We start from the raw sequence: 21,988 nt of genomic DNA, 5'->3' as shown, positions 1-21,988 counted from the left end.
GAAGCAGAAGCAGAAGCATTTTGCTTTCTGCACTTGGATAACTCAGATCATCCAGTGCACAAGGCAAAACATGGTCACAAATATTGACTATAGGGAGCTCAGGGTATGATGGCTCTTAGGATGTCCTAACAAACTATTTTCAGCCGCATTCTCCCAAACAGTAAGGCTTGCTTCCGGCAAGGTGAGATGAGAAGGTGGCACCTGAGACGTCCATTTCCGCTTGTCTTTCCTCCTGAAGCAGCTCTTGTACCCAGATAAGGATAGTAACTGCGCATGGTATCTGCTTAGCTGGGAAAGGAGCCAACGGTGCGTGAGGAAAAGAGGTGTGAACGCATAGAGCAGCCATGAGAATGGGGCCACAGCTTCAGGGTGTTTAAGATTAGAATGCGGGAGAGTCAGGGGTAAAAGGAATCTCACATAGAAACAACCCAGCACAGAGGCCTGTAGGCAGGGGCATTTGTGCTTACTCAAGCCAGCATAAGAACAGCGCCCCCTACCGAGGACCTCCTGTGTTACAGGCATTGTGTCAGCATGCTGCACAACTTGACTTTTTTTTTAAATCCCGAGAAGAACCCTGTGGGATAAGTATTTTCAACATGATTTAAAGAAAAGTGTGTGTATGTAATGGTGTATGTGTTTATGGCTGCATATGCGTGGTGGTTTGAATGGCAAACATCCCCCACAGGCTCAAGTGTTTGAACACCTGCTCCCCAGCGCTTGGTGCTTTCTGGGAAGATTATGGGACCTTTAGGAAGTGGGGCTCTTCTGGAGGAAGTGCGTCACTGGGCTTTGAGGGTTTATAGCCTGGCTTCACTTCCTAATTTCTATGCTGAATGTGGATGTCATGTTACCAGCCAGCTTCCTGCTCTTGCCACCATGCCTTCCCCACTGTGACAGAGTCCTTTAGCTCTAGAGCTGTGAGCCAAGATAACATTTTCTCCCATAAGCTGCTTCTTGTCAGGCTATTTTATCACAGTGACAGAAAAGAAAGTAATACAGTGTGTGTGCAAGTACAGTTGTGTGTGGAAATAACAGTGTGTGTGAAAGTGCAATTGTGTGTGGAATAACACTGTGTGTGTGAAAGTGCAGCTGTGCGTGGGAGTAATAAAGTGTATGTGCCAGTGCAACTATGTGTGGAAACAATATAGTGTGTGTGTCCAGCAACTGGGTGTGGAAGTCAGAGGGCAATACTGTGAGGATCCTCAGGTGTTATTCACCTTTTGTATTCTCTCCCTCTGTCTGTCTGCCTGTCTGTTTTTCTCTCTCTCCTCTGTCCCTCTGTCTTTCTTTCAGTCTTTGAGTCGGGGTCCCTCATTGGTCTGGAACTTACCAAGTAGGCTAGGCTGGCTTACCAGTGAGTCCTAGGGATCCACCTGGCTCTGGCACTGGCTCTGGCTTTTAAAATGTGTGTTCTAGGGACTGCACTCAGGACCAGGCTTGCAAGGCAAGCACTGTGTTGACTTAGCCATCTCCCCAGCCCTCAACCTGATTTCAAAGACAAAGCACTTTCAAGGATAAGGATGCTCAGATCAGAGGGTTGATGAAGAAAGGTTGAGGGGAGGAAGTGGCTGGAGTTTGAACCTAACTTGTCTGATGATATAAAAGTCGCTCTTTTATTAGACAAGAGAAAAAGTGCAAGGTATATGAAGTAGGAAGTTCGATTGTTCCTGTTTGCAGTTGATATGACTCTATACATGAAAAACCCAAGACTCCAACAAAGGCTATTGGAAGTGATAAATTAGTTCAGTCAAGTACCATGACACAAAATCAACATACCAAAGTCAGTAGCTTCTCTATGCGCTAATAATGAATTTGCTAAGAAAAAAAAATCAGGACAGCATCCTATTCAAAATAGCTACAAAATGAATAAAAAACAACCCCCCTTGGGAGCTGGGGAAATAACTCAGCAGATAGCTTGCCTAGCACACACCCAGCTCTGGGTTCCATTTTCAGTACCATATAAACCAGCTGTGGTGGGGCACACCTGTAACTCCAACACTGAGGAGCTGGAGACAGATCAAGCTTAGGGTTGGAGAAATGGCTCAGCAGTTCAGACCACTGGCTGCCCATGTAGAGGCTTCCCCAAGCCTGCATGGTGGGTGCGACTGTGACTCCAGTTACAGGGGAACTGATGCCCTCTTCTGACTTCCTAGGGCACTGCATGCATGCAGTACATAGACACACCTGTACAAATGCTCATACACATAAAATAAATAAATAAATAAAACCCCAAAGAATGCCAAGGTCATTTTTGGCTATGTATGGAGTGTGAGGACTGTCTAGGCTACATGAGACTTTGTCTTAAATATAACACCTGCCCCTATTCCAGTTCCAGGAATAAACTTAGCTAAAGTGAAAGAACTCTTCAGTGAAAATTACCCAACTTAAACCAATCTGAGGACACTGAAAGGCGGAGGAAGGCCATTCCACGTTCACAGATTGAAGGAACCATTGTTAAAAGACTCCTAACACACCGAGCGTTCACACATGAAATGCAACCTCCACTGGAACAACAGAGACATGCTTCACAGAGCTTTAAAAAAAAAATCCTAAAATTTATACGGAAGCACAAAAGCCCAAACAATCTTGAGTGGAAAGGAGAAAGCTGGAAAGGAACGGAGCCTGATTTCAGACATCCTGCCGAGCGATAGTTAAAAATGGTGTGATATTGGCACAAGAGCAGATGCTTAGATCCAGGAGGTAGAATAGAGTACCTGAAATAAACTCAGCATCTTCAGACAACTGCTTTTTAATGAAGGTGCCAAAAACATACACTGAAGAAAAGACAACTTCGCTGACAAATAGTGCAGGGAAGAACTGGACATCCTGCTGTAGAAAACTGAAATCTCACTGTCTGTTGCTCATTCTCTTAAAAAAATCATCTCAAAGTAGACAAGAGACCTTAATGTAAACCATAAAGCTTTTGAAACTACTTGAGGAAAACGTTGGAAAAATATGTTGAGATGGTGGCACGGGCTTTGGTTTTCTGGACAACTCCAAAAGCACAGGAATTAAGAGCAAGAATCGGCAAATTTAAATTAAAAAGCTTCTGCACAGCCAAGAAAAACTGTCAACAGAATGAGGAGACAGCCAGAGTCTGGGAAGTGCTCTTAACCACTGAGAAATCTCTCCAGCCCCCAAGATCTTTAAAAATCATCACCATTACTCCTAACAACAGGAGCAAGGCTGTCTCTGTCTCTGTTGCCTGCTTTTCAGACCCTTTCCTCCTACCGGGCTGCCTCATCTAGACTCGATAGGAAAGGCTGTGCCTAGTCTTATTGCAACTTTATATGCCAAGGCTGGCTGGTATCCACGGGAGGCCTACCCCTTTCTGAAGAGAAACAGAAGAAGAATGGATAGGCAGGGGGAGGTGGCAGGGAGGGGAGACTCAGAGGAGAGGAAGGAGGGGGAAACTTCCGTTGGAGGTTAAGTAAATAAATACATTAATTAATTAAAAAAAAACCATCCCATCATTTGCACACATGTTACTGCTAGAAAGAGCTGTGGAGACTTCAGTCTCAACTACATATTACACACGGTCTAGGGAAGCTAAATGGATTTCTCAGGATGCCTAGCAATTCCAGACTGGGGCAAGGCTTACATGATGTGACGGTTAGTGGTGGCTGTCAGCTGGATAGCGTCTAGCATCATTTGAGAGATGGGCCTTTGGATGTGCCTGTGGGGGCATCATCCTGATTGTGTTGAGTTGGGAAGGCCTGCCCACTGTGGGTGACACCATTTTCTGGGAAGGGGATCCTGGACCATATAGATGAAGAAAAGGAGTTGGACAACAGCATGCATTCACTGCTCTCTACTTCTTCCTCTGTTTAAAGTTATTTTTAATTATGTGTAAATGTGTGTGCCTGTGTATCTGTATCTGTACCGTGTATGTGCAGTTCCCATGGAGGCCAGGAGAGGGCGCCAGATCACATGGTACTGGAGTTACAGGTAGTTGTGAGCTGCCACGTGGGTGCTGAGAACTAATCCTGGGGTCTCCGTAAGACCAGTTAAGTTCTCTTAGCCACTGAGCCATTTCTGCAGCCCCCTTTCTGTTTCTTGACTGTGGCTGTATTTGTAACTAGCTACTTCAGGCTCTGAATGTCTTTATCCTCCCACTGTGGCAGAGTGCATTTTGCAATTGGGAGCCAGAATAGACCCTTTCTTCCTTAAGTTGTTTCTGTCAGAGTATTTTTTTTATCATAGCAACGAGAAAGTAACTAAGACACATGGTCATTTTCACTTTCACCTCACTTCTTTTCCTACTTTGTTTCGTGTAACTTTGGAAGTTGTCTCATGGTCAGGAGAACTTGGCAAAGCTGGGATTTGAACTCAGTAAATTGGTGCCACCCGAGCATTTAACCAAGCTTTCTCTGAGGTCATGACCCCTCAGTGCTGTCGGGTATGGCAAGGAAGTGTCATGGAGGGCAAAGGACAGGAAGCTTCTGTCCCAGCTCTCTCAGTGCCCACTCTCTGATTTGGCTGCAGGACCTCGCCCACTGTGTGCCCTTCCTCAAGTCCAGAGCTTGTGGTGCCCCTACCCTTTCCTGAGATCCCTTCATTGTTCTTCCTAGCTTCCATTCAAGAGTGTTAGAGGCCCATCTCACTGTTGCACCCTGTGCTGACCCTTTTCCAGATGCCCTATCTGAACCTTAACCTCCCCTAGGACATCACACTCACTGCTGGACACTTCCCCAGTTGGGTATCACACGCTCCGAGTTAGCTTTGCTGACAGGAGCCAACAGGGTGGTTTGGATAGGGTCCTCACTTGTCTTTGTGGATGGAAGAAAACCCCCCAGCATGACTCCAAAAATCATACAGTAATGCCTGACAGCATCTACTTTGATTGATGTTGAACCTTTAGAACTTTGTGTGAGTCGGGTCTCCAAATATTTTATCATCCAAGCATATGGGACCCCATGATACCCATTTCACAGGAAGGACACAAATTCGCTGGCTTAAAGAAGAGATCAATTTTCTTTTAAAAACATACTTGTCTGTGTGTATGTGTTTACATGTGTGTGAGCATATGTGTGCCAGAGCACACATGCAGATGGAAGAGGACCACTTGGGAGTTGAATCTCTCTACCACTTGGGCCCAGGGGATTGAACTCAGGTCATCAGGCTTATCTGTGGGTGCCTTGACCTACTGAGCCAGCTCACCGTCTCCAGGTCAGGCTCTCATCCGAAGCCACACAAGTGGTAAGCACTAGGCTGTATATATGAAGCCCAGGATGTTTGGATTTCAGTTTCACACTATTCTGATAATTGTATAATATACTTTGATCTCTTTTTCATAAAAGAAAAAAATGCCAGGTGTGGTGGCACACACCTTTAAACCCAGCATTTGGGCTACACAGTAAGACCTTCTCTCCAAAGCATTTTTTAAAAAAAAAAAGCCAACCTCCATCTACTTTATATTAAATCTATTTTCAATATTGATTATTATAGTAAAACATTTAAAGTGTTTTAAAATTAAATGTTTGCTGTTTAAATATTAAATGCTCTGTTCAATATTTTAGAATGTTACTCAATATAAAATGGGTGTAAATTAAAAAAATTCTATGTCAGAAATGAAGGAAGGAGTGGAGTAAATAGAGTCCATCAGGACCCTGCTGAGCTGTGTCACAGTGTGTGGTCATCCTTGTCAGGAGGACTCTGGTTTAGGAGATTGAAAATATGTGCAGAATGCCAGGTGTGGTGGTGCACGCCTTTAATCCCAGCACTAGGGAGGCAGAGGTAGGTGAATCGCTGAGTTTTAGGCCTGCCTAGTCTACAAAGCTAGATCCAGGACAGACAGGGCTACAGAGAAACCATGTCTTGAAACAAACAAACAAACAAACAAACAAACAAAAACAACAAAATAAAACAAAAGCAAAAAAAAAAAAAGAAAAAGAAAAAGAAAGAAAGAAAAGAAAAAGAAAATGTTGGTGGATTTGTACCTGGCTGTTGAAGGGTGCAAGCCAAAAGGTGGGTATTAACCTTGAAAGACAATCTGTGACCCACAGTGTCGAGAGGTGCCACTGGTGTACTTGGAAAGGAAATCCCTAAGGAGGCTGAATGGAGGCCGAGGAGGTTGTGCAGTAGGTAGGGTGCTTCACACAAATGGAGACTTGGGTCCCCAACATCCATGTAAAAGCCTGGCATTGAGTTATACATCTACAACCCCAAGGCTGGCGGAGTGGAAACAGGAGGATTCTGGGGACTCACTGGCCAGCAAGTCTATTTGAGACAGCAAGCCTGGAGTCAGGGAGAGACCCTGTCTCAGATTTAAAAAAAAAAAAAAAGTAGGAGAGGACTGGAGGAGGACACCTGGTTCTTGACTTCTGGATTGCACAGACACTCACACCTGTGAGCACACACCCATCCGCATGTGCGCCCATGGATGGACGCTGCCCACTCCCCAATGGCAGAATGGAGGTACTCAGCATTCTTCTCTTTCAGGAAGAAGGACCAAGACCAAAACCATATTTGCTTTTGTAAGGGCTGACACTTAAATTTAGCCAGGGAGAGGATGGCAGTGTAGAGAGGCAGCAACACCCTGATCTGTGACCCGTGGCTTCCCAGCAAGGAACTTGGAATCAGGAGGAAGCCACGGCTCAGGGCAGAAGTCAGAAGGTCTCCGGAAGCGGCTCCTAGCCATAGGGGGGAGTCCCACAGTCTTCAGCATTGAGGCAGGTTTAGCGAGCTTCTGGAGACCACGCAGCAGCATAGCCTCAGGGCATGGGCTCCTATAGTGTCTCGCCTCTCTCCCTTGGGCTTAATCTGCTATGTTCATCTTTAAAAGTGGAGTCACTACTTCAGTGCGCACTCCACTGTGGTAGCATCACTCCATTCCCACGGCTCCACCAGCATCCCACCATGCTCACAGACCATGCCAGCCAGGCTCAAGAGGCTAATTGTAACCCTGAAGCTAAGCTTACATGCTGCTGTGCGTTCCCATGGACAGGTGGTGGAGCCCAGCACTAACACCAGCCCGAGACGGTAGAGCGCATGCGTATCCAGGCTTTGACATCTGACTCAGCTAGCCACCGTCATCCCCAGCAGAGTTGCAAAAAACGATGCTCTCAGTCACTTGGAGCCCAGGCCCTTGTAGAACTCGCCGATCTCAGTAATTCTTTGTATTGTTACGAGACAAAATAATGTAGCTCAGGCTTGTCTCTAACTGGCTGTGTAGTTGAGGATAACCGTGGGCTTCTGTCCTTCTGCCTCTGCCCCTGAGCCCTGGGACTGCAGTTATGCACCACCATCGCTGGCTTATGTGGTGCTGGAGATGGAAGCTGGGCCTTCAGACACTTCATCAACTGAGCTCTAGCTGAGTTACTCTTGGGGGAATCTCATTAGTGAGGTGACCCACAACCAAAGCCTGAGTACCGCAGTACCCTCCCTAGGACAGAATCTCTAGAGAAGCTTCTTCATAGAGCTAGGAGGTATGGCTGTCCCACAAATGCTCAGCTATTGATGCAAAGACTGAAAAAACACGCTGAGCCTGGAAACAGGGAGGTACTACCCGAACGCAAGGAAGATCTAGTGACCGCCGCCAAACACAGGATCTAGTTAGTGCCGTGAAAGGAAAGGGCGTCACTGGAATGCCCGGAATGGGATTCAAAATGACGATCTCAGGGAAATGCAGTGGTGTGAGAGGGAACAGAGATAGGTGATGTGACCAACCCAGGAAGCTAATTCAGCGTCTGGGAGACGGTAAGAGAAAGCCAGCAAAGAGGAAGTGATTGTGAAGAAAAGAACTGGGCGCAATCTGCGCTCTGAGAGATTCCATCAGTAAGATGAAAATGTGACTGAACACACAGCAGACCCAACATATCAGAACCAAGAAAAGAGAAAAAAAAAAAAGAAAAGACAGGACTTATGAGACAAAAATTAGCAAACAGAAATTTGCATCATGGACATTCCGGCATAAGAAGGCTGTTTAATGCAAGACCGGCTGAAGCTGGCCAGATCTTGGGAGACGGGTGGGTGGACTTCTAGATCCACGAAGCTCGAAAGTCTATATATAAGGGGCTGGAGATACGGGTTAAAGGTTGAGTGCATGCTGTTCTCCCAGAGGACCAGAGTACAGTTCATAGCCCCAATGTCAGTTGGCTTGCTACTGACTGTAACTCAAGTTCCAGGGGCTCCAATGCCTCTGGCCTCTGAAGGTTATTTGTGCTCATATGCACAGACCCACACAAGGACAGGCACACATACATGTAATTAAAATAATAAAAAAAACTTGGGGGGAATATGTAGGGAGACGGATAAGAGGCTGAGAGCATTGGCTGTTCCTCCAGAGGACTTGGGCTTAATTCCCAGCACCAAAATGGCAGCTCACCATCTTTAGTAACTCCAGTCAGAGGGGATCTTACAATTTTTTCTAGTTTCTACCACAGTGGTTCTCAACCTTCCTAATGCTCCAGTCCTTTAACACTGTTCCTCATGTTGTGGTTACTCCCAACCATAAAATTATTTTGGTTCCTACTTATTAACTGTGATATTGCTACTATTATAAATCATAATGTAAATGCCTGTGTTTCCCAATGGTCTTGGATGACCCTTGTGAAAAGGTCATTCAGTATCAAAAGGGGGTCACAAGGCACAGGTTGAGAACCCCTGCTCTGTGAGAGTCAGGCATGCGCATTGTGCACAGATGTACCCGCAGGCAAAACACAATGCACAGAAGATAAAGTGAAAAAGAAGCTTTAAAAGTCTCCAGATGAGATGGCACTGAGAATAAAGGTACTTAAAGCCAAGCCTGACACCAGAGTTTGATTCTAGGAGCCACACAGTGGAAGGAAAAATTGACTGCTGCAAGTTGTCATCTGACCATCACAGGAATGTGGTGGGGCTCTGCCCTTTCCCACAAACAACAAACAAACGAATGAAACTAGACACAACCCCCCCCCCCTGCCCCCCCCCCCGACCAAATGCTCTTTCTGGGCTACTCTAGCAAAGACTGTCAACATGTCAGACAAAGCCGGATGTGGCGGCACACACCTATAGTCCCAACCCTCGGGAGGCAGACCAATCTGGTCTACATATTTTACAGTTCTGTTGCCTACCTGGTGAGGCTCTGTCTCAAAAATTCAGATAAAGAATTCTATAAGTAGTAAAAGAGCAGCATCAAGTGTCAGGAAATCCCCATTAGACTAAACATACATTTCTTTGAAAGTTGGAAGAGAATGGGATGATGTGTTCAGAATAGAAAAGAAAGCCACTCTCTTCGAGTCAGAATAATAACTGAGCAGACTTGGTGAGACCCAGCCTCAGCCATCCATAGCCATCGTGGGTACTCTTAATGATTGTATACATAATTTTTTTTCTCTAGAAAGGGTCTCATGTAGCCCAGACTGGCCTCAAGCTCACTGTGTAGCTGATGATGACCTTGAGCTATTGATGCTCCTGCCTCCACTCCCAGAGTGCAGGCCTTATGTGCAATCAGCTGCTGCATCTGATTTTATGTGGGGCAGGGGATTGAATCCAAGGCTTCGTGCACACTAGACGAGCACTTTACCAAGGGAGCTGCTCCCTCAGCCCCTTAGGCATGTGTTTTAATTTAATAAGTAGAACCCGGTTGTATTGTAGAGCACCTCATTTACAGGATGCTTTTGTAGATATGTTGGAATAATTCTGTAGTACAAGAAAAGGAAGGTCATGGAGCAGGGATTTGGCAGTTAGTGATGTGGTGTCATCTGAGCGTCAGGATCTCCATGCCCCGATGGGTACTGACTTTTGAATGTTCACAGTGAGTGTGTACATGTTCATGTGTGTGGATGCATGTACATATACACATATGTGCCTGTGCCTGAGGTTGGCATCTTGTGTCTTCTTTGGTTGCTCTTCACCTTATTTTTATTTATTTATTTATTTTGAGACAAGGTCTCTTACTGGGACTCAGAACTTCCCAACTAGCTGGCTAAGAAAGCCCAGGGATCCTCCTGTCTCCACCCACACAGCACTGGGATAATAGGTGAGGCCTGCTCATCTTTTTATGTGGGTGCTGGGGATTGGAATTCAAGTCAGCACCACGAGCATCTTACCTACTGTCTTTAGTTTTAAGAATCTATTTACTTATTTCCATGTGTATGTGTGTGTGCTTTGCATAAGTTCATGTGCATCACATGTGTACCCTCGTGTTCACTGAGCCCAGAAAAGGGCATAGGATCCCCTGGAACTGGAGTTGCGGGCAGCTGTGAGATGCCATGTGGGCATTGGGAATTGAACATGAGTCCTTTGGAAGAGTAGTCTGTGTCGTTAACCATTTAGTCAACTCTCCTTGTCACTGGAAAAGGGCTACTAGGTGGTCAGGGAAGATGTATTTTAGATCTCTTTCTAGCTTGGATGGGATTCCTCTTTGTTTCTTTCTTTGTTTCTTTTTTTTGAGACAAGGTTTCTCTATGTAACAGCCTTGGCTGTCCTAGACTTGCTTTGTAGACCAGGGTGGCCTGGAACTCACAGGGATCTGTCTACCTCTGCCTCCTGAGTGCTGGGATTAAAGGCGTGCACCACCATGCCCAGCTTTTCTTCCTTCCTTTCTTCCTTCCTTTCTTCCTTTCTTTCTTTCTTCTTCTTTTTTGAGACGCATTTCTCTGTGTCACCCTGGCTGCCCTGGACTTACTACTTTGTAGACCAGGCTGGTCTAGAACTCACAGAGATCAGCCTGCCTCTGCCTCCTGAGTGCTCCACCACGCCTGGCTGGATAGGATTTCTAAGACAGTTTATTTCTCTTTATCCTGGTTTTGTGATTGCCAGAAGTAACAGTTGCTTAAGCATTAGTGTGCAGGCAGTGGCAAGAGAGTTCCTGCGTGAGCATGTGAGCAAGCCCACTGCCTTTGTGAGAATACAAGCAACCTCCATTGTAAACTGGAATGGCTTGGCAATATAGTCTCTCCACTTCTATTTTAAATTATGGTTGATCCAATGCTATCTGAATCTAGTCAGACAGAGAGGATTGTACTCTGGGCTGTCACAAACTCCTGGCTGTGGCATCCTCCTCAGTGGTGAATGGAAGGACAACTATGAGGAAATGCTCCCAAGACTGCCCACAGACTCATTTTTGCCCCCTGTTGCAGAATCTAATTTGCTCTGCCTTCTCTTAGTCATCGCTGGAGTGTTGAGAGCCTCTGTAAATGCAAAGGATGCACTGTATTTGGAAAACATTGGAAAGATGTTACTTGTTTCCATGTGAGTTTTCACAAACTCCATGTCATCCTAGTTAGAAGTGGAAGGGATTTTTATAGGCTTCAAATGTGGATTGAGGTTCATTGGGAGGAAGGATGGACTCCATCAAAATGTGTTATGGGAGTGTTGAAGGATATCACAGCGAAATCCAATATATATACAATCAACATGTAGCAATAACTTTCACTATAGAGCAAGACAACACAGTGCAAAGCACCATGCTTGTGTGTTGGACTCCACCATGGCAATGCACCCCAGATGATGGGCCTTGGATACTTTGAAGGAGAAATTGCAGTGGTATAAGGCCTTTATCAGTGATGTGTTGTAGCAAGACTTTCAAAAGGTTCTGGACCATTGAGACAAGGTACGTGAGCAGATGTCTTTTTGTTTTGTTTTGTTTTGTTTTTGAGACAAGGTTTCTTTGTGTAGTCTTGGCTGTCCTGGACTCACTTGTAGACCAGGCTGGCCTCGAACTCACAGTGATCCACCTGCCTCTGTTTCCCAAGTGCTGGGATTACAGGCGTGCGCCACCACACCTGGCTCGAGCGGATGTCTTTATACCTTTAACTGAGAAGTGTCATTGAGTGACTCCGGGAAGCGAATCACTTGGAGTTACACATACAGGTGGATTTGTGTTGTAACTTCTCCATTGACCCAGTGGTCCGAGATACTTTGTGCATCTACGTGGCCCTGGGATATGGTTTTCTTCCCCCTGGAGTTGGCACTGGGTGAAGGTCTCAAGTTCATTGACTAAAAGAGCTCAGTGACAGCCTCACTAAGGACTCCATGACTACCACGGCCCATATCTCCCATATGCCAGAGGTACTTGCAGAACTACAAGGCCTGCAGGATTTCCCAGAACATCTACCTGTTGACCGCCTCTTCCAACCCCTTCCCCAACAGTAAAGAGGTTGAACGCCTTAGAATCGCATAGCCCTTCCTTTCCACTGTCTCTCACTGACTGAGTAAGTAAGTGCCCTAGGGACCATAGTTACATCCTCTCTGTAGAGCCTCTAAAGCACTCTAGAGGTCTTGCCTCCAACTTGCATTTTGCGCCTGACTTTATGCTTTACCCTATTTTGTCACTTTGTGAGCTTTGACCGCCCTTCCTCTTACTTTAATTCCTTTTCCTAGATATTTGTATCTGGGTCATTTGTATTGCCATAATGAATGGACTGCTTAAAAAAACAAAACAAAACAATACAGTGCATATGGAAGCGAAAATGGCTGGCAGAATCAAGAAAACCTTGTAAGAGAACAACAGAGGGACCCTGCCAGACATGACAAAGGGTTTTACGGTGACCGAGGTGTGGCATTGGTGTAGGGGACAGGACAGGAGAAGGAAATGGACAGAGATGTGAGGCTAGAAATTGTGTAGATAGAATTCAATTTAGGAGAAAGACAGTATTTCGAAATAGTGAGAAGAAACGGTGCCGGGTGTGGTAGCACACAGCTTTGATCTCAGCAGCGGGGAAGGTAGAGGGAGGGGCGGGTCTATCTGAGTTCAAAGCCAGGCTGGGCTTACGTAGTGAGTTCCAGGCCAGTCATGGCTGCATAGTGAGACCCTGGGTCCAAATGAAAACTAAAACCAAACCAAAGCAAACCAGTGGCTACTTTAAAAATGGAGTTAGAACAAGTTGTAGCCCACACCTGTAATCCTGAGGTGGCGGTGGGGGGAGAACAGGGGCTTAAGGCCATCCCAGTTACGTAAGGAGTTAGAGAGCAGCCAAAGATACCCGAGACCCTGTTTCCTGTTTCAAAAAAAAAAAAAAAAAAAAAAAAAAAAAAAAAAAGAACCACAGCACAAAACAAACACCTGAGGTGTAGAAGTACTTGCTACTCAACCATAGAAAGACAAGAGTTAAACAACCAAAAAAAAAAAAAAAACAACAACAACAAAAAACAAAAAACTTCACAGAAAAATAGACAAAGTGGATTAGAGAGTTGCAGATGTCAAAAACAAAACAAAACAAAACAAAAACAAAAACAAAAAACAAAAAATCCCCAAAAACCAAAAACTCAAACCTAACCAAAACAAAACAAACCAAAACAAAAAATCCAAGAAAGGACTCTAAGGCTCTTGTTAGTAACAGCATTCAATACTGCGCAAGCGTGAGGACCTGATTTTGAGTCCCCAACACCTGCATCAGAAGCCAGGTGTGGCCATGTACTTCTGTGACCCTGGTCCTCTTGCCGGTGGAATCAAGAAACTCCCTGGGGCTTACTGGCCAGCCTTGTTGAAAAAATGGTGAGCTCCAGTTCAGTGAGAGACCTTATCTCAAAAGTATAAGATAGAGAGTGAGAGATGAGGGCACCCAATGTCACCCTCTGGTCTTTGGGAATGTATGCATGAACACACACACACACACACACACACACACACACACACACACACACACCTGTGTAGTATTCAAAACGCCCAATCAATATACATAATGAGCCTCACACTTGCCAAGAACTGAAAGTAAAAATGTCATAGTATTCTGGAGTGTGTGGGCTGGAAGGGGGTTGCCTCTGCCCTCCTTGACAAACATGGTCTGTGTCCTGTGGGTCACCCTGAGAGAAGTGCATCAGCCTGCCCTTGGTTCTGCTCTGAACAGAATATTTCCTTGGGCTTCTTCAGTGGGTTGTCCCCAGAGTCATCATCTGTTTTTCCCTTAGGTACGCTGGGCTTGGTGTGCTGCGGCTGGGTTTCCACTTTGCATCCATCTATTTACACATTTATGTATGTATATATGTGTGTGTGTGTAATTATGCCCTTTCTTACAGAGCTGGCTCATTTCCATAAACTGGTGGTCCAGCCCCTGATTTAATTAATCAATCAATTAATCAATTAATATGTAAACGTAGAGGCTGTTAACCTCAGGTGTTGTTCCCCAGACTCAATCTACATTTTTTTTTTTTTTTTGTCTAATGGCTCAGGGCCCACTGATTAGGTCTTGCTGGCTGTCAACAAGCTCCAGGGACCTGCCTGTCTCCACCTCCACTGCATTGCCATTACAAGTGTGTGCTACTAACATGGCCAGACTTTAAAGTGGGCTTTGGGGACTGATTTCAGGTCCTCATGTGGTGTGGCAAACACTTTTTATCAACTGAGCCAGATTCTCCCTAGCCCAGTAGTCTTTTGAATGTATGCCATACCTCCTTGACCCCGTAAGGACAAGTTTCTTTGCAAAGGAACAGATTCAGGTCCTTTTGCCCCATGAAGAGCTCAGGGGTTTTCCAAGTCTACAGTGGGAGGGACAGATCAGGATTTGTGAATGTTGAGGATGCAGCAACAGCTGGGCTTGGTGGACAGTGCATCTGCTTTGGCTTATTCATTTAACAGAATGACTGAGTTTCTGCAGCTGCGTTGCTGTGTTGGCTCCGGAGGTTGGTCACTTCAGGAAACAAGACCGGACTTCAGCCAGCTGTGAACTTCCATTACAGTCCGGGGAGGGACAAGCAAACAGAGTGGTGTAGCCCTAAGTGTGGCTGTGGGAACTGTAGCAGAGTAGAGACTTGACTCCAGGGAGGGGGGCCTCCTGGAGGTGCTCAGCTGGCTTTGAACTTGCTATGTAGCCAAGGATGACCTTGAATTTAATAATCTTCCTGCCTCCATCTCCTGAGTGTTGACATTAGAGGCATGCTCTAGCACACAGTTTATGTGGTAAAGGGGGGTAAAATCCAGGGCCTTCTGCATGCTACATGGGCACTGTGCCAATTACATCATATCTCCAGCCCCACATACAAAGCTTTCTGCTCCATAGACAGTCACGATGTAACTGTAGAAAGGAGAAACAGTATTTCCTACTATCATTTCTGAGCCGGCATATTTCAACTCGGTATCTTTGTGTTGCACTCTGTTGGAATGTTTGATTTTGCAAATTGCTGTTTAGACTGCTGAGCTGAGTTTCATAAAAAAAAAAAAATAATTGAATGTGTTTTGGCTTGGGATTTGGACAGAATTTCCAGCAATTTCTGAAAATGTCTTTAAACACACACCTGCCAGTTTTGACTGTATCGATGTGATGTGTGTAGATGCTTTTGGCACTGATGATTCTGAATCAAAATATTGACCGACTCTGTGTCAAGAAGTATCTGGTCAGGATTACATTCATGGGTCTGGGAGAGAGTGATTTCTTTGTGAACGTGAGGAACTAAGTTAGAACTGCCCAGCATTTACATTAAAAAAAATTGTGAAAGGCTGGTGTGGTAGTATACACCTTTAATCCGTGCACACAAAGGCAGAAGCAGACAGCTATTGATGGGTTCAAGGCCAGCCTGGACTACATAGGAAGGCCCAGCATAAGACATTCCAGGCCAGCTAGAGATGCACAGTAAGACCCTGTTTTTTGTTTTTTTAAGCTGAGCAAGGCTATGAACAATTGAACCCTTAGCATCAGTGGGCCAGAGACATGAAAATGCCAGGAATTTGATGGCCAGGCAGCCTGCCCAAATGGCAAGCTAAAGACCCCATCTCAAGGCAGTAAAGCAGAGAGAGAGATGAGAGAGATATTCTCAATGTCCTTTTTTGGTCTCATGATGGTGCTCACCCCTACACACAGAGGCACACACATATACACAAACACACACAGGCACATACCTAAACACATACAGGCACTCACAGGCACACACACGTGCACACACACACACACACACACACACATACACACACACACAAATACACAGAGGCACACACATATATACACACACACACATACACATGCAGACACAGGCACAGGCACACATGGCACACATGCGCTCGTGTGTGTGTGCACACACACACACACACAGGCATTTTAATTTACTTATGTAAAAGCAAACTAAGCATATCTATTGCTTTAGTTAATAAATAGTAAAATTATATATATATATTAAAGAATTGTCTTAAAATAAATTTCCTTGATTTTCAATAAATATTTGTGTATTTATTTTATGTATTTTAAAGAAGATTTATTTATTTATTATGTATGCAATGTTCTGCCTGCATGTGTGCCTGCCTGCCAGAAGAGTGCAACAGATCTCATTATAGATGGTTGTGAGCCACCACGTGGCTGCTGGGAATTGAACTCAGGATCTCTGGAAGAGCAGTCAGTGCTCTTAACCTCTAAGCCATCTCTCCAGCCCTATTTTATATATTTATATACTTGAGATGATGTAAAAATTTATTGGACACAAAAGGATTCTGAGTAGAGAAAAATGTAGGAAGCTTTGATAGAAAAGATGCAGAGGTGGGTGACAGTGTGTTGGGGATATGAGGTGGCAGTGTATGTTGGGGGAGGGGCTCCCTGAATCTCACTCTACTACAACTTGACCTCAGGCTGTTTTATTTATTTATTTTTCTCACAGGCTGGATCACTCCCTCCATATGAGTAGAGCTGATTTACGTTTTGTTTCGTGTGACTGAGAAAAACTTTTAAACTGTCATTTCACACATTTGGGACTGCTAATATTATATCTACTCCTCACAGAAATGGGGAAAAAAATGAAATAATGCTGGCAGAATAAGATTATCCCTAAGTCTGTGAGTCAGAGATGATTACTATTAACATTTGCTAATCTTTGTCTTGTGTTTCCCCAGCCCAGAACAATTGATTTATTTAAAACCCTATCCTATAGAACTTTAAAAACATTAAACAGAGGGCAAATAACACAACTGGCCCCGTACATCACTTCAGCACCTATACCCAGCATCTTCTCCATCAATTTGAAAGTCATTAGTAGCTTTTCACTTTTATGGATTTATTTTTGAGACCAGGTCATCCTGTGTAGCCCAGTGTGGTGGTTTTGAAAGAGTATGGTCCCCATAGGCTCAGAGGGAGTGGCACTACTAAAGGGGGTTGTCTTGTTGGGGTAGATGTGGCATTGTTGGAGGAAGTGTGTCACTGGGGTGAGCTCTGGGGTCTCAGAAGCTCAAGCCAGGCCCAGCGTACCATTCTCTTCCTCCTGCCTGCCCATCTGCATGGAGAACTCTCGGCTCCTCCTGTTGGCCTGCATGTTGCTATGGCTCCGGCCATGACGATAATGAACTAAACCTCTGAAACTGTGAGTCAGCCCCAGTTAAATGTTTTCTTTATAAGAGTCCCCGTGGTCCCGGCTGGAGAGATGGCTCAGCAGTTAAAAGCACTGGCTGCTCTTCCAGAGGTCCAGAGTTCAATTCCCAGCAACCACACGGTGGCTCACAACTATCTGTAATATGATCTGATGCCCTCTTCTGGCATGGGGATGTACATGTAGATAGAGCACTCGTATACATAAAATAAATAAATCTAAAAATAACCGAAGAGTTACCATGGTCACAGTGTCTCTTCATAGCAACAGAAGCGCTAACTAAGACACCTACACGGCCTTTAAGCCATTATTCCCTGCTTCTGTTTCCTGAGAATTACAGCCTGCTGTCATTACAGGTGTGCACCTCCACAGCCTGGCACGCCACATTTTCTTTTAATCTAAATGCTTACCCTGTTTGGTGTGTGTGTGTGTGTGTGTATGTATGTGTGTGCATGTGTGTATATGTGTGTGTGTATGGCTGTGTATATGTGTGTGTATGTGTGTGTGTGTGTGTGTGTGTGTGTGTGTGTGTGTGTGTGTGTATGTGTGTGTGTATTCAGGTAGGTGTACATGTATGCATGTGCGGAGACCGGAAGTCAACCCTGGTGTTGTCCCTTAGGAGCCATCCATCTTATTTGGTTTGTTTCTCAAGACGGGATTTCTCTGTGTAGTCTTTGTTGTCCTGGACTCACTTTGGAGACCAGGTTGGCCTTGAACTTACAGTGATCCACCTGCCAGTGCTGGGATTAGAAGCTTATGCCACCACAACATATTAAAATTTTTAAATTTTTTAAAATATTTTTTTTAATATGGATTCTGGGGTTAGACTCAGGTCTTCATCCTTGAGTGACACTTTACTGACTGATTCATCTCCTCAGTCTTGCTGTTTAATTTTTAAAACTTTTTTTGGTGACTTTGTTTTTGCTTCTGTTTTGAGACAAGGTCTAGCTGGAACTCACTGTGTAGGCCAGGCTAGCCTCAAACTCACAGAGATCCTCCTGCTTCTGTCTCCTGAGCCTAGGATGAAAGGCATGAGCCGCCACACACAGCCTCTATTGTGACATTTTCACACACACAGATATAATGGACTTTTAATTGTAATTACCCTTATTGTACTCTATAATTCTGAAGGTTTGTCCTGTACTCACCTTGCTAGCAGCTTAACCCTCTTCAGATGTTAAACTTTTACCTGAAGCATTGAATTCGACAGGAAACAAAACAAAACAAAACAAAATGAGAGCCTCCAGGAGACCCAACAAAAAACACCTGATTCTGTGGCTCCTTGGGAGGAAACATGGGGCAGGGGAGACACAGTCCCAGGGCAGAGACATCCACTGCAGAAACAGAGGTTGCTGTAAGGGACTCACCATGGTTGTCTCAGCGATGGATCCGAAGCTGTTGATAAAGATGTTGCAACTCACGTTCACAGGAGGACCTGTCAATCAAGAGAGAGTCCCCACTGAGTCTCAGGCTGGAGAGATACTAAGGTCAAGGACAGAGCTCCCCAGAGGGCCAAGGAGCCCCCTGCTTGTTATCCACCCCACCCCTAAGTGCCTGGGATCCCCAGCTTGCATTTAGCATCTCTGCCAGGCTTGGCTCCCCAGATCCCAGGGAAGGGGCAGGTACACCTCACCGGAGGCTGAGCCAAGCTGTACCTTCATTAACACAGGGTGATGCATCATCCTGCCATCTGGCTGAAATCCCTTCCCCAAGCCCCATTGGTGCCTTCTAATTTGTGTCTGAGATATATTTATGGCTACAACATTTGGAGGCCATCTCGGGAATTGCAAGGAACAGCAAGTTCTTTGCCTTGAACTTATGAACTGAAAATGAAGGGGTGATGGTGGGAATTACCAGGTGGGGGAGGGGGGGGGGAGGGGGGGAAGCCTGATGGACAGTCCACATGCCTTTGTTAAATACTTTGTGAACAAGTTTCCACCCCGCCCCCCCTCCCCCCCAAGCCCTGTTATGCCCTAGAAGAAAGGAAAGGAATGCAACTGCCTTGGTACTTGTTTTGGAAGGTTTCTGAAGCTGGGAACCTTCGTCTCACACTGTGAGCGCAGCAGTTGCCCGCCTCGGAGCCGCCCCAGTGAGACCTTGAATAGCACGGATCTCACCGTAACCTCCCAACAGCTCTGTGAGAAGGCTGCCTGTCACCCGCAGCACTGTGCAGAGTTAGGAAGCTGAGGGTCAGAGATGCCAAATTACTCATCTCTGGCCTCACTGCTGGAGAATGGTGGAGCCAGGGTTCCAGTTCTGACTGGCCTGAGTCTTGATGGCTGTACCATCGGAGACAGGTTGAGAGGAAGGAAGAAGCAGGCCTATGCAGCCAGGGGCAGAACCCAGAATCAGTGTGTGCGTGTGTGCGTGTACGCGCGAGTATGCACATGCCTGTGAGCGCATTGTCGTTATTTCTTAGGTACCACCCACCTTGCTTTTCTCAGACAGGCTTCCTCACTGTATTAGTTACTTCTCTGTTGCTTTGATGAAACACCATAACCAAAAACCAACTTTTGGATGAAAGAGTTTATTTAGGCTTATGGTTCCAGACGGATAAGTAGATTATGGCAGATGGGCGTGGCATCAAGGCAGGAGCAGGAAGCCAAGAAATCACATCTTTAGCCTCAGGCATGAAGCAGAAATAGACACACACACACACACACACACACACACGAGAGAGAGAGAGAGAGAGAGAGAGAGAGAGAGAGAGAGAGAGAGAGAGAGAGAGCACTAGAAGTAGGGCGCGGCTATATATTCTCAAAGACAGCCCCAGCCCCCTCTAGCAAGGCTCCGCCTCCTATATCCCCCCAAGCAGCGCCACCAACCATGCCAAAGCCTATTGGGGCATTTGTCATTCAAACCACTACAGTAGGCTAGGCTAGCTGGCCAGGAAGTTGCAAGGATCACCAATCTTTATCTCCTAGCACTAGAATTATACAACTGTTTTTTACTTGGGCGCTGGGGATTGAACTCAGGTCCTTATGCTTGTAAGGCTGTTACTTTACCAATTGAGTTATCTATCTACCTTGCTTTCCCCACCCCCATTTTATGAGACTGGTTGGTATGGAACTCACTATAGTGATTCTCCCCCTCAGCCTTCTGAGGCTGGGATTTCCAGAAGTATGCTATCCTGCCTGGCAGAATCTGGAAGATTAAACCCTAACTTCATATAAGCAAGCTTCAGTGAAACAGCTAGGGAGGGGCGTAGGACCACAAGCAAGAAGCATCAAAGAAGGAGAGGTCATCTGAGAAAGGGTCTGAAGACTAACTAAGACAGGAAGACCTCAAGAGAGGAGCTGACCTTGATCTGACCTTGAAGGTGCTTAAGGCTTGGATACATCATAGACTTTTACTCGGGTTGTAATCTGGGAATGCCTTCAGGGCTCTTCTCTTGTTGTCCCCAGGAGGTGCTGGGGTAGGAAGAGCACAAATGTCCCCTCCTCTCAAAGGAGCAAGAGGGCTTTCCAGTCTCTCTGGGCTCACTAGGTGCAGTCGAGCCAGGACTGGAACCAAAGTTTTCGGATTGTGGAAAGAAGAGAGTGGCTGGCTGTGTGGCTTCCGGTACCCACTCCAGCGTGCCCATCTTCAGAAAGGAAGCCCACAGCTTGTACAAAAACTTAGCTAAGATCCCCTCTCTTCAAGGCCTCAGGGAGGGACAGAGCCTTTTATGGACACAAGAGGTTACAGTGAGACAGTGGGTGGGAAGTCCCAAGGAAGGATGAGGTATTTCTCATTAGAAGGCCCCTCTCCTCCTCTTTCTATTTCCCCTCCTCCTTTCCCTTGTTACCTAGTGCCGAGGATGGACCTCAGGACCTAGCCCAGGCTAGACAAGAGCTCTGTCACTGAGGTGTTCCCCCCTCCTACCCACTGTGTTGAAAGTGAGTCTGTCTCTGGCCTCCTGGGACATGTACCTTTCTTTATCAGATGAACCAATTTATAAGAAGAAGGGAAGTGTGTGTGTGTGTGTGTGTGTGTGTGTGTGTGTGTGTGCACTTTTAGAGACTATTATGTGTGAAGGATGGACAGTTGAAGGGTAAGGGAAGGGTGGTAAAAGTAAAGAAATGCTCAGGGGACAGCCTGAGTGGAGGCAGAAACTAGTGGGAGAAACTAGGTGGCCTGTCATAGCTCTACTGGCTTGGCATCCTCTCAGGGAAGCTATCCTGTGGCCTAGATTATGGGCTAGTAGGACGGGGAGTTTTTTTCTGTCACGTCACCAATTGCTTTCCAGACTCGTGTGTGGCCCGAGGCCATCTGAAAAGTATCTATCGTAGAGTCCATGAGGTATGCTGGCTCATGTCTGTAAATCTTAATGCCCAAGAGGCTGGTACAGGAAGTCCGAGGCCAGCATGGGATACAGAATGAGACTGCTGTCTTCTTTTTTATTTAATTAATTTATTCAGATTACAACTTGGTTGTTATCTCATCACTTGTATCCTCCCATTCCTCCCTCCCTCCAGCTTTCACCCTATTCCCCTCCCCTAGGTCTAAGACAGATGGGGACCTCTCCCCCACTATATGGTCATAGGCTATCAAGGTTCATCTTGGTAGCCTGCTTATTCTTTCTTTGAGGAGACTACTGTCTTAAAAAGCCAAAACTAGAGCCGGGCATGGTGAAGTGCACCTTTAATCCCAGCACTCGGGAGGCAGAGGCAGAGGCAGGTGCATCACTGTGAGCTCGAGGCCAGCCTGGTCTACAGAGTGAGTCCATCCAGGACAGCCAAGGCTACACAGAGAAACCCTGTCTCGAAAACACAAAAAACGAAAACAAAGACAAAAGAGCCCA

The 21,988-nt window shown here is 45.8% G+C and overlaps 1 protein-coding gene across 2 annotated transcripts in view; it reads right to left on the bottom strand.

Annotated features, from left to right (window-relative positions):
- GLRA1 (glycine receptor alpha 1) overlaps nucleotides 1-21,988 on the bottom strand; it is a 90,466-nt gene that overhangs the window by 27,263 nt on the left and 41,215 nt on the right. For both annotated transcript variants that reach the window (XM_084761187.1, XM_084761188.1), the window contains exon 3: nucleotides 18,573-18,640. In XM_084761187.1, the coding sequence (XP_084617313.1) occupies nucleotides 18,573-18,640 (68 nt within the window). The remainder of the gene's footprint in view (nucleotides 1-18,572; nucleotides 18,641-21,988) is intronic.

This window comes from Acomys minous (assembly GCF_964271855.1).
Source record: "Acomys minous genome assembly, chromosome: 16".
NCBI classification, from domain to species: Eukaryota; Metazoa; Chordata; class Mammalia; order Rodentia; family Muridae; genus Acomys; species Acomys minous.
This window is presented reverse-complemented; position numbering and strand designations above follow the sequence as displayed.